Consider the following 13,047-nt stretch of genomic DNA (forward strand, 5'->3'; position numbering starts at 1 on the left):
ATGAAGTTCAGTTCAACAGGGAGAAATGCTAAGTCTTGTCCCTGGGGAGAAATAACCTCAGGCACCAGTACGTGCTGGAGGCAGCTTGGCAATGAACGACCCTGAGGTGCTGGTGGACAACAAGATGGCCAAGAGCCAGCAATGCACTCTTGCTGCACAGAAGGCCAACCTGGGCTCCACTAGGAAGTGTGTTGCCAGCAGGCTGAGAGAAGTGATCTGTCCTTTCTCTTTAGCGCTGGTGAAATACATCCAGAGAACTGGGTCCAGTGCTGGGCTCCCCAGTACAAGAAAGATACAGATTTTCTGGACAAAGTCCAGCACAGGTCTATGAAGATGACTAAAGGACCGGAACACCTGACAGATGAGATGGGGCTGAGAGAGCTGGGACGGTTCAGCCTGGAGAAGAGAAGTTCCAAGGGGATCTCAGCAATGTGTAGAAATATGTGATGGAAGGGAATGAAGAAGATGGAGCAAAGCTCTTCTCAGTCATGCCCAGTGACAGGACAAGAAGCAATAGGCACAAACTGAAACACATGAAATTCTACCTTATCACAAGAAAGCACTTTTCTTACTGTGAGAGTTGTCCAACATGGGAACACATCACCGAGAGACGTTGTGGAGTCTCCATCTGCGGAGATATTAAAAACCCAACTGGACATTATGCTGGGCAACCTGCTGTAGCTGGCCCTGCTTGAGTATGTGGGGAGGGCTAGGAAATCTCAAAGGGGGCCCTTCCAACCTAAATGATTCCATGATTTTGCAATCAAGGTGTAACATCTTTCCATTTATTCACAGAGCTAGTCCAACTACTCCACCTTATATGCCTTAATGCAGCTCCAACCACACAACCTTTGCTCAGTCATTACATGATTCTTCCCAACATTAAGGTCTTACATATCTCCTATTTAATGATTTTACTCTATAACTTTATAAGCAACTGCATATCTGAAACAATAAAAAAGGAAGGAAGACTGATTGTTTTGATTTCCAGACCAGGCTGCTGCTATTTTCTGTCATGAAAAAAAACCAAAGATTATACAAGTTCTTCAATTACACTGTGATTTTTTGTTAACCAACTAAACACCGTAGTACTCACCACAGGCATTTGATCAAAGGTGCGAACAATGGACAATTTATCTACAAACAAACAGAGAATTTGACCCATTGATACAATTTCAACATATAATCACTAATTCTTTTTAAAAACAGTTATGACTACCCATTTCTACCTGCTGGATTGCCACGAATAAGCTCCATCTTCTCCTGAAGAATATTAATTTGCCTTTCCAGCTGTTTATTCAATTCAACTTGTGTCTCATATCTGGTTTTCCATTCATTACCTTAAAAGAAATACAGGGTTATTCTGTTTCCCAGATAATTTTGTGCTATTTCAAGTAAAAGTTAGGATTTTTTCAAACTGTCCCCACTTCTTGTCTGGAGACTGAGGAAGTCTCCACTTAGCAATCCTCACAATGAGGATTTTTGCACACAAAACAGTTTTGAAAATATAAAACAAGGGAATTCTTCACTGGGCTTACTGTGGGCAGAATATTAACGAACTCCCGGAATTCATGTTATTCATAGTTTCCTTAAAAATTAAAGCTAACATGGAGCATGTAGTATTCCTTAATGTCATATTTGAATCATCACACCTATAATAGGCATGTTTGAAAAGAGAAAACTTAAATTAAAAAAAAAAAATACTTGTATCTCTGTAGGGCCTACCCCAAATAACTAATTTTCTGTGTTTCCTAATTAACTAATAAGACTGTTCCAATTAACTTACCTTCATCTTCAACACTGCTAAGTCTTTTTTCCAGTTCTCTTACTGTGTTTCGCAGTTCAAATATTGAGGCTTCAAGCATTTCCCTGTGGTATTTAGAGAATTCAATAAATTGGCTAATACATTAATCTCATTATTAAAAATAAAACTAATAATTTGAATGTATTTTCAGATTAAGCATCTATTGGTCTTTCCTATGTAATTACATCATCTTGACCATGTTTTTTAATGTATTTTTTCTCTATGGATACTACAGTGCCTTAAAAACAACAGAAGTACTTCTACTTTGTGAATAAGATTACTTCCATAAAAAAACAGGGCAAATATTACCTAAAATTTAATAACTGTCTAGCATATCATCAGAATTAAGCAAATGTAGAGAAGACACTGACTTTAATTTTTCATCTAAAATGAGATGCCCAAGGAATATGTTTTTTGAAACAAGAATATGCCTCAGACGTACTATTTGAAATTCTCAATTCATTCTTCATTTTGACTCACTGCTCAATGACTAATAGCTATTTTCTAAATTGTACCCGTAATAAAACCAATCAAACCATACCATGTATTATGACTATCAGAAAAGAAAGCCAATTATTAAAATGAGTGTTAGCAAAACATACAGGAGCTAAAGCCACCAGTTTTTTCAGTACATTAATCTTATGGGAAAAAAATATTTTTGCCCATTTATTGCTTCTGTATACTGGTTGGGCAGCCAGACAACTGAAAAATACCATGGGAACCAGACTCTTTCTGCCTTAGAAAGCATGACCAGAAGTAGAAGGTAGCAGAAGACTTCCTCTGATGAGTGCACAAGATAGCTGCATGCATCATACAACATGCTGATGACTCTCACCCTTTTAAGTAGCAAGATGGTAGCTTAGTGTGCTACAATAAATCATATGATGTCAATCATGCCAGGAAGAAATGACTTCTACCTAAACTATTGACTATATTTATGCCAACAGCCTGGTGCTTTTTGGACATTTCTATGGAGAAATGATCCTGTCTGTGAGATGCCAAGAGGTGAGCCCACACCAGTACAGCTGCAAGAAAAACACAGCGCAACAAAACGCAAGAGCGGTTTGTGGTTTTGTCCTTTAAAGTTAGGCTTGGAAGGTCAAGATTTCAAAAAACAACCAATGGTTCTTGGGTGCCTCCATTATTCAGTGCCCAAATTGAGGTATTTCAAAAGAACTGAGAAAGCAACTCTGCAAATAAGGCCCTTTGGAAAATGCTTTGCAATAGCAATATGACAATAGATGTCCTTAAAATCCTATCTTAGCTCTTTAAAACATGCAAGAAAATCATTGTGCGGTCCTATTTTTTGGTGTTTTTTTTTTTAAAGGAGGGCTTTCATGTCAACATGGATCTTCTTTTTCTGAATATGTTCATAATAAGAAATGCTCTTCAAGCAATGGTTAAATAACCTATGAGGAATCAAAGGTCTGAGGATAGAGCTGATCAGTAAGAAATGGTTGCACTCCTCATGTTCACATGCAGTTGGTGACACTTCTATTCCACAGCTTAAAACCTCAGGTTTCAACTGAAAGCTGCAGAAGCAAACCAACTGATTTTAATAAACAGAAGGGGTATGCCTGGAATGGGGAGGGCTGAAGAGCTGAAATAGCCAAGAAATGTAAACGGCAGGGAGGAGCTGGGTCTTCCAATCCTCCTTGCTCCAATGTGCTTTTTGTCCCTACTGACATTAAACCAGGTATCAGGGACATAGCCAAAGAAATAATGAAAGTTCTGGTAACTTGCTGGAGACAAAAAGGGACTGATGAAAACCCCAGCAAATGACAGACTTGAAACACAGGAGTCAAAATCTTAGATGCAGGAAAACCAAAGGAAATCTGAAACCTGCTGTGTATTTTCTCCCACTCCAAATGAAAGAGGCAGATGGCGAGGAAGAAGACAGACAAAAATCTTACTACGTTGCTGGTATCATTCCAATACAAATAGATAAGGTTTCTGTAAAGCAGATTTCTATCAGCCCCTCAGTGTTTGGAAAAGAGGAAATTATAACAACAGTGAGTGTCAAAATGAGATTTTGGAAGGATATACCACTATAAATTAGAAATAGTCAAAGCTGTAACTAGAGCTGAGCTCTATCAAAATGAAATTGTTTTTCTTTTCAAACAAATCCTAGCTGGGTGCTTAGGTGGGTGCAGAGGGAAAACACAGGAAGAATGAGTTCTTTAAATCCAGTGCTTTCAATTCTTCATTTTTGCTACCATTCCAAGACCATATACAACATTTCTGAAATTAAATTTTGTAATTCTTTCTGCACTGTTAGCAAAACTGCCAGCCAGCTACCAATTATATTTTGTCCTGATGAGTGTGTACAGAAATGATAAATTGTCAGGTGTCAAACTGTAATTGCTACACTGACAGAAAGTTTTATTTTCATTTGGCAATTGAAACCATTTTAAACAAAAAATCTAGTTATTATTGAACACTGAATAATTAAATAGCATCCTGAAAGTAGCCAGAGTAGAACCTCTCTATTTTAGTCAATGTATATGCAGTAAATTACAGTTCCTGCACTGACTGAGAAGAGATGTAGAAACAAATCACTTTGACCAACTTGGTAAATACTTCAGCTTTTTAATGTATTGGATAATTCTGCATTTCTAGAGTTATTTCTAATTGTGACAGGAAGTTGTGGTCACACCATGTATCTGTTACTGTGAATTTAAAGCAGCTGTGTAAAGCCGCCTGCCCAAAGAGAGATTTGGTCTGTACTCAGAGGGACTGTGGTATGACTTTACCTGCAATTTCACATGTTTTAAACATAATTAGACATATTCAAGGCCTAGAAATCTTTCCCTTGGCAATGGACAATTTTATAGTCATCACAGAAGAAAGCCCATAAATCCTGGAAGCTCAAATTTAAGTCATGAGGGGAACTTAAACTACATCTTTGCATACTAAGCATAACAAGAAAGCTCTTGTGAAGAAAAGGAGAAAAAAGTGCAGTTCAGATAAGAAGGCTGTGATTGAAATGACAAAAGAAAAAAATTGCTAAGTTTCTTTTTAAAACAGTGTACAGGTGTTATTTTACTTGAAAGTGACAACCACTTGGGATGAAAGCCATTTTTGTGCACATTTTGCTATCCAGATCTGAGTATGTGGTGCACATATCAGGCCCAAGACTGCCTGAAGCCATTTTCTATAGCAGAGAGAAAAAACAGTGAAACATTATAGGAGAAGCTCAAGGCAAATCACCAGTTCTAGGGCCTGTGCTCTCTAACATGGCAGACTTTACTGATTCCTGTAGAAGTCAAAATGTATAGATGCCTTCAGAACCTAGGAACAAAGCAGAAATACTGCGCAGTGCAAAAGGCACCACGGGGCAGAGTAGAGTACTGAAAGCCACAGACTCCTGACACTTGCAGTCAGCAGCGTGCTGGGAAAACACTGCAGCTTTCCTTGCCAGGAGAGCCACAGAAGCTGAAATCTCACAAGCTGAATTAACATGCAACTCCATCAACATTAGTAAGTAGTTGACAGGCATAAATATATGGCTTTAAGATCTCTTTGTCTATTAAGTATGCTGCAGTATTATGTGCTCTCTCTCTCAGAAACATTTGCCATGCCATCTCCCAATCAAAACCTGTTCCGAATCTTGATTACAGTAATTCAGAGTCAGATTTAAGCTGACTTTCATTGAAGCCTTTGAAAGATTTCACAGTATTACATCCACAATCACTGAGAATCAGCAGGTACTATAGGTACAGCCCCCTTATGGACATGGATGATTCAATTTACTCTTTGAAGTAAAAATCTCTTCTTCATGAATGTTAAATGAGAGTGGTGGGTGGGCTGTTAGCAAACTGCCTAAATGGCATGATAATCAAATAAGCCAGTAAAAGGATGACAAGGGCGAGGCAGCTGTGAAGGAGCGCTGACATCTATCTGCAAGCCAGTCATCCTCAGCCTGCTTTGTACCCAATGGAGAGAAACAGGCACCTCGGGGCTGTGAGTCATCTCATGCTATAACAGCCAAAGTGGAGCAGATGAATCGCACCTTCTAAGAGCCTTTCTGCTTTCATCACCTATACATGCCACTGGTTTAGTTGTATATGTATAACAACCCTGGTCATTAACAGTTAGGTTGAATAAATAATTTACGTGAAATCGGCAGAATGCTATTGTCTATTTGTAAATACAACACACACAGAGGAAACTGGTGTAGAATCCACCTGGAGCAGCAAGTCTTGCTGTCATGCCATCAAAATAAAAGTATTTGTCAAATAGGTATTTTCCTTTCCTTGGCAAATAAGTCACCACTTCACAATGTTCTGGACTTTGGGCCCAGTCTTGCAGAAGATTCTTAGAGATATTAGCAAGAACTTAAGGTACATAAAGTATCCAGGTTTTCACTACTAAAAAATCAGAGCAGTGAACAAAGCCAATATCATTCTGCTTTTTACCTGAACACCTATAATATCAGGATCGTGTATCAGGTAAAAGAATTGGTGCACAGAGAGGATAACTGATGTATTACACTGACACACTACTGTTCAGACTTAGTAAAAGGATATTTGCTTACATGTTGGTGCAAGTATGTCCAGGCTCCTTTTCGTGGCATTTTGAATGCAGAAATCTGCCTATACATTTTGATTCTGTTAAAACTGGCTTCCCCCTTCAGTAAATAAACATTTTATATAGTCCACAATTGCAGGACTAGTTTGAAAAGAATCAGCAGCCTAGACACCAAAAGAAACATTGTCCAGAGGAAAAATCAGTATGGAATAGAATGTTTGAAAATGGTATGGAAATGTACATATAAAGGGTCAGAATTAAGACAGCACGGGAGCTTCTGACATTTTCTAACTTTTATTTTATTAACATTCAAAAGGCAATCATATTCTTTAACATGGGGGGGAATGTGTAACTTCATAAGCAAACCGATAAAAAAAACAACCAAGAATACCACCACTGTGTGAGCATGAACAATAATCAGAGCGCTACAACATTTGCTGCTTAAGCAAGGGAACTAACTGGTAGCAGTAATAAGTCCTCATCTTCTCTGCAAACTGCACTGGAGAGATATCATACGTTCCCTATAGGCTTCAGAGATATTTACTGATAGTGGAGAAGATTGAAATCCATCTTTCCAGTTTAATTCAACATTGTGCAAAGAAGCGTGTTTAAGGAGCACCTCCTTGTTCATTTCAATCTTCTTCCCCCAAAGAGGTCTTTTATGTTCTTACCCCATCCATTATGGTTTCCAATCCCAGTGTACTGGTTTTGGCCAGGATACAGTTAATTTTCTTCACAGAGGCTCATATGGTGCTGTTTGGATTTGTGATGAAATAACTGTTGATAACACAGGGATGTTTTAGTTACTGCTGAGCAGCACTTGCACAGGCAAGTCATGTTTGGATCCCCACACCAGCGAGTGGACCGGGGGTGCAGGAGGAGCTGGGCCGGGACAACCACTTTGTCTTCAGCAACAGAACCGAGGGCTGGAGTTTGCCAGGGCTGCCCTTGCTTGTTTGGGTTTGTTTGTTTGCTTGTTTTTTTAATCACTTAGTTTGTACCCATTTCCTTTTTTTTTTTTTTTTAACCGTATTAAACTGTCTATCTCAACATACTAATTTTCTCACTTGTAGCCTTCCGATCCTCTCCCCCATCCCACAGGGAGGGAAGGAGGGAGCGAGCAGCGGTTAAACCGCCTACTCCGGTTAAACCGTGACACGCCGTCCCATTCTCCATCTATGCCTGTTCCCTACCACTTCTGGCTAAAATTATTCATCCAAATTCTTGAGGCTCCTTGTGCCAGTGCCAGCCCTTTGACCAGCAGTCCCTCTTACCCTCCATGCCCTAGGCTCTCTCACAGCACCAACCGTGTTCCCAGCACATCCCAGCCGAGCTGCGGGATCCGCCGGCAGCCACACGACCCCTATGGCCGCTCCCCACCCACCGCATCAGCCGCATCCCCCGCCCGAGACAGCCACCGCCATTTTGCCGCAGAGAGGCGGCAAGAGCCCCCGGCCTGCTGGTCCTCCGGAGCGGCTCCTCGCAGCAGCTGCCGCCCGCCGCGCACTCACTTTTTCCGCCTCTCCCGCCCCAGCTCCAGCGCCAGCCGGTCGGGATGTGCCGCCCGGCGACCGCCGCTTTCCCCCATGGCGCCGCTGGCCCAAGCGCAGCCCCGGCGTCGGCGGCTGTTGCGTGGGGTAACAGGGAGCCGCCCGGCCCGGCCTTCTGCGGTCGCGGTGTGGCCGGTGGCGGGCGAACCAGAGCTGCTCCTGGCCCTCCGCCTCCTCAGCCCTCAGGGCGGGCGACCCCAGTCCCCGCAGCCGCCCTGGCTCTCGCTGCCCGGGGAAACGTGGCAGCCGGCATCGCCTTCGCCGTGTCGTTCCGTCTGCCCCTACTGGTTCCAGCTGTGCCGGTAGCTGCTAGAACAGCCTCTTGATTGATGGGGTTTTTTCTTCCCTCTGTCCAGGCAAATCCCCCACATGTGGCTCGGCAGCACCCGAAATTAATGGTAAAAATGTGCTTTTGTCAACAAAGGTTGGACCAGATGATCCTTCCAACCTTGAGACTGCATCTGGAATATTGTATCCAGTTCTGGGCCCCCCAGTTCAAGAAGGACAGGGAACTGCTGGAGAGAGTCCAGTGCAGGGCAACAAAGATGATGGAGTAGAGCATCTCCCTTAAAAGGAAAGGCTGAGGGAGCTGGGTCTCTTTAGCTTGGAGAAGGGGAGACTGAGGAGTGACCTTCTTAATGTTTATAAATATGTAAAGGGTGAGTGTCACAAAGATGGAGCCAGGCTTGGTGACAACCAATGATAAGACAAGGGGCAATGGATACAAACTGGAACACAGGAGGTTTCGTTTAAATTTGAGAAGAAACTTCTTCATGGTGAGGGTGCCAGAGCCCTGGAACAGGCTGCCCAGGGAGGTTGTGGAGTCTCCTACTCTGGAGACATTCAAACCCACCTGGACACATTCCTGTGTAACCTTATCTGGGTGTTCCTGCTCTGGCAGGGGGATGGGACTAGATGATCTCTTGAGGTCCCTTCCAATCCCTAACATTCTGTGATTCTATGATACAGCTCTGGCCCAGTTAAAGAGTTTTGAGCATGTAGGGTGAACTGCTGGTATGCTAAGCTTTTAATGACCCGAGAAACACAAACATGCGCAGATTTTTTTAAAACACTTCTTTTGGATGGAAAGTAGCATGGCTTTAAATAGATGTGGAGGGAGGCACAGCGCGGCAGGGCCTGCTTTTCAAAGAGTGCCTAGCCTGTGTTTTGGCACCCTTGACAATTGGGATCTGTGCTCTGCATAAAGTAGTTTGCAAAAACCTAACCTGAGTCAGGAAAGAAGAGCTTAGAATACTCAGTAGTCACCGATCAAGTCAATGGAGTCAATTAGTCAATATGTACTGGCTAATATTTTAATTATCTTGATTCACGCTTTAAAATGTTTTACGTTGCGTTTTTCAAACAAGTAATTTCAGATCAGTTCACGGCTTTCTCATGGCAAAGGTTTGTGGGCTGGACTGAATTAATCTAACAAACAATTCAATGCTGCCAAGAGTGGCATCCCTTCTATCAGGGTCTTGCTGTCACCTTCTCTGTCTGCCTCGGTGCCAGCCCTGTGATTTGTGTAATGTCCAATGAGCCAGTACAGCTCATGAAACCTAGGAGACTTATATCAGGGAAAATGCTTGCAGTTTCTGCTGGTTAGTGAGCTGAAACGGCTCACCAGCTGCGCAGAAAAGCACCAGAGTTGATGCAAGGGACAGGGTGAAACTGAAAGTGATTAGTGTGCTCGTAGATCAACTTGCCTTTTCATGGGATCTAGTGCTCACTAGAGAAACTGTCCACTTTCTCAGGAAGGAGATGGACTGTCATTTTGCTTTACTGCTATAGTAGGCAAAAAAACAGAGTATAGTTTCTCAGTTATTCGGATGTCGCTCTGTTGCAGGAGCAGGAAGCCAAATGCAATAGCCCTACAGCTCACTGGGCAAGAGAGGCACTGCCTTCAAAGTTTAAAATGAGGGTTATGTATTACCATTACTTTAACACAGCATAAATCAGTATGGCCATCCAAAGGTCAGTCCTGAAATTTTGTGAATTTCAGTCCAAAGGTGGTGGTTCGTGACACTGGAATGGGCTGACCTAACTCCTCACTGCTACTGCAATAGCAGAACTAATCCAGCAGGATGGAGTGTCTGGGGTTAAAACAGTAGGATGGAGAGTGAGAAGTTTGACTGTAAGAAGAAAAAGTCATTTTAATTTCACTTGTCTGATGTATATTAGGACAGGAGGTGATTTTTGACAGTCTCAAGTTATAATTGATGCTATCATCTAATCAGTGTATTATCACTTGAAGTGTGGATTGAACTCAAAATTGTCTGAAATACTTTTAATCAAGAAAGAAATTTAGAAGAGTACTGCACTGTAACTGCATTTAAATTTAGCTGCTCATTTTGCCTTCAGGATTTACTGAATACTTCCTTTTTAAGATACATATTGAAAACACATTCCATACCGAGCCAATAATTTAAGTAATGACTTGGGCCTAGATTAGCATTCATAACTAACTCAGTGTACTGAATCTTAGTGTCTTGTGGACTGAGGTCTTCTGTGTGTAAAACTTAAAACCATCAATATTTTTAACAATCATGGCACTAGCATAGCAACAGTTGCAACACCTGAGAATTTTTCTCCATTTCTTTATTCCAAATAAATTGGTTAAAATTAGATATATGGATACCTGTAAAGGTACTTCCATTGTTTTAAGGCTTTTCATTTCATTTTTTAGTAAGAAAGGTTAGGAAGCTTGGTCACAACACAATATCATTTGAAAACAGAATTTCATACTCAAATAAGTATCTTTGGATTATGTGAAAGCAATAAACAACTAGTTGCTCAAAAGCAAAGTAGACTGGTTGCTGGTGACAAACATTTGGATTATGACATCAACTAATTTTGACAAAGAAGTAGCTATTTCTCTAGCACCAGTATCTAGGGTATGATTGCCTGGCTGTGTAGACATGGAGAAACTGGTGGATGTTATATATTTTGAATTTACCAAGGATTTTGATATAGGCTATAAAGGTACTATGAGAGACAAATTGGTGAGTTATAGATTGAATAACTGGAAAAATAAGGTTGTTGGAAAATTAGCTGGGCCATCAGGCTTGAAGTGTGGTGGTCAGCAGTATGACTGCTTGACTCTTGGATCAGTACCTGAGCCAATACCCTTAATTCTTTATTAACAACCCAAAAGGCTGAGCACACTCTTAGCGAGTTCGCAGACGATGATGAATTGAGGGGAGCAGACACTATGCAGGAGGGCAGGGCTGCCCCTCCGAGGGAGCTGGACAGCCTGGAAAAACAGGCTGCTGAAAGGAAGCTAATGAAATGCAACAAAAAGCTAATGCATAGTCCAACATTTGGGATGGGAAAAGCAGTGCAGGCTGGGGGTGGTAACTTGAACACAACTTCAGATGGAAAGGCCCAGGGAAGAAGCCACCCAGGAGCCAGCAGTGCATCCAGCAGCACAGGCAGCCAGTGGCCTGTTGGGCTGTGTCAGCAAGAGTGTAGGCAGGAGGGTGAGGAAGGTGGTTCTTCCCCTCTGGTCAGCACTTGTGGAACCACATGCTGGAGGGCTTAGCTTTGGGCTCCCAGACAAGTCCCAACAGCTTCAGGATCCTAAAGAGGTCCTAAGGGCTGCCAAGCTGGTCAAGGGCTGGCCTATGTTCAGCCTGGAAAAGGCATAAGGTCTTAGTGCTGTCAACAGCCATTTAAGAGGAGAGTGTAGTGAAGGTGAAGAAGGGAGATTCTTCTCCAGTGTGCTCTATGGAAGGATAAGCAGCAATGCACCCAAGTGCTTATGAAAAATTTTGTCCCAGTGTAAGGGGTAAATATTTACCTTTACTAGAGCCAAACCTGGCAAAGGTTGTCCAGAGAGTTCATAAAGTTGTCATCATTGGAGATCATAAAAACATGATCAGAACTGGCACTGAGTACTCTGCTTCATCTGGACCTGTTTCGAGAAAAAGGGTGGGCTACAGATCTCTCTAGTCTGGGACACCCTGAGGTCCCTTCCAACCTACACTATTCTATAGTGAATAACTGAGGTGGTCAGCATGCTTTGGTGGAAGGTAGTTTTACCAATTCTTTTCAAAGGATTACAGATTTAGTTTGTCAAGGAGTATTAATAAATAGGCTATCCTAAAGTGTTTTTAAATCAGCATTAAACAAACCAAGTAAACAACCCACACCTGGAATCTAGAGAAATCCATTCCAATGCAGGGGTTTAGACTTGAGGTAAGAACAGTGGTTTATACGTACAGAATGACAAAGATGTCAGAGACAGCAGTAGCTTACAATGACTTGGAGGTCATTAAAAATAATCTTGAGCTTTCAGACCAATATTGTAGTAGAAAAGACTTTGCCATTTCCAAATTAAATACTCGATGTGTTCGGAAATCAAGTAGCAGTTCACTCCATAAACAGCATTAGTAAGACTACTTCTAGGACTGCCACACATCTAAAGATGTTCAGTATTCAGAGGAGAAACAAAATCAAGCTGGGAATAGAAAATGAACCTAAAGGTATGAGGCATAGGGAGCGTAGTGTGTATAGTGTATAAAAGGAAGAGCAGAGATAATGCAGTTAATGTGTAGAGGCTGTTTGTATATGGTAGAGGAACTGGGGACAAGTGTGTGGATTTGCTGCCCAGGGCCACGTAATGACAGTTGAACCAGGGCAAGTTCAACAGCATGGCACTTTCAGCAGTGAGAACTAAGCTTTGGAAAAATGTGAAAGGGAAGATCATGGATATATCACACTAAAAACTGTAAAATGGGGTAGGCATTATTAAAAAAATAAAAATAGCCTTAATCTACTTTGAAACAAATTTTTAAAAATGAGTATGTGTGAAGAGAACAACAGTGAGTTGAACAGGACAAAACTTGCCTGATACCAATGGCATTTAAATATTTTTTTCCTCAGTATGCTACAACCTGCTCTCTTGAAACCTGGAACACTTTGATCTTAACTCTTGTTTCAATACAACTTGTTGTTCTCATACTTTACAGATAGAACTAAAGAGCATGAACTATATGCAAAATAAAAATGGGAGAAAGAAGATACAAATACATACATCCCTATTGTAAATGCAGTTCCTAACAACACAAATGCTTTTCCTAGTGTGAAGTCTTTTGCAGTCTTAAACTGGTGACAGACTGAAGTAACAGAAATTGTTGTGTATTTTAATGGACCTTTTTAGTT

The 13,047-nt window shown here is 41.5% G+C and overlaps 1 protein-coding gene across 4 annotated transcripts in view; it reads right to left on the reverse strand.

Moving 5' to 3' along the window:
• CCDC169 (coiled-coil domain containing 169) overlaps nucleotides 1–8,349 on the reverse strand; it is a 46,154-nt gene extending 37,805 nt beyond the window's left edge. The window contains exons 1-5 of one of the 4 annotated variants that reach the window (XM_071804879.1): nucleotides 7,846–7,923; nucleotides 7,006–7,111; nucleotides 1,787–1,869; nucleotides 1,230–1,340; nucleotides 1,097–1,137 (exon numbers count right to left, since the gene is read on the reverse strand). In XM_071804879.1, the coding sequence (XP_071660980.1) occupies nucleotides 1,097–1,137; nucleotides 1,230–1,340; nucleotides 1,787–1,869; nucleotides 7,006–7,010 (240 nt within the window). In that variant the 5' untranslated portion in view covers nucleotides 7,011–7,111; nucleotides 7,846–7,923. The other 3 variants (XR_011737701.1, XM_065847684.2, XM_071804876.1) reach the window with 3 other exon arrangements.
• Between the last annotated feature and the right edge of the window lie 4,698 nt (nucleotides 8,350–13,047).

Source organism: Patagioenas fasciata, chromosome 1 (genome assembly GCF_037038585.1).
Source record: "Patagioenas fasciata isolate bPatFas1 chromosome 1, bPatFas1.hap1, whole genome shotgun sequence".
Taxonomy (NCBI): domain Eukaryota; kingdom Metazoa; phylum Chordata; class Aves; order Columbiformes; family Columbidae; genus Patagioenas; species Patagioenas fasciata.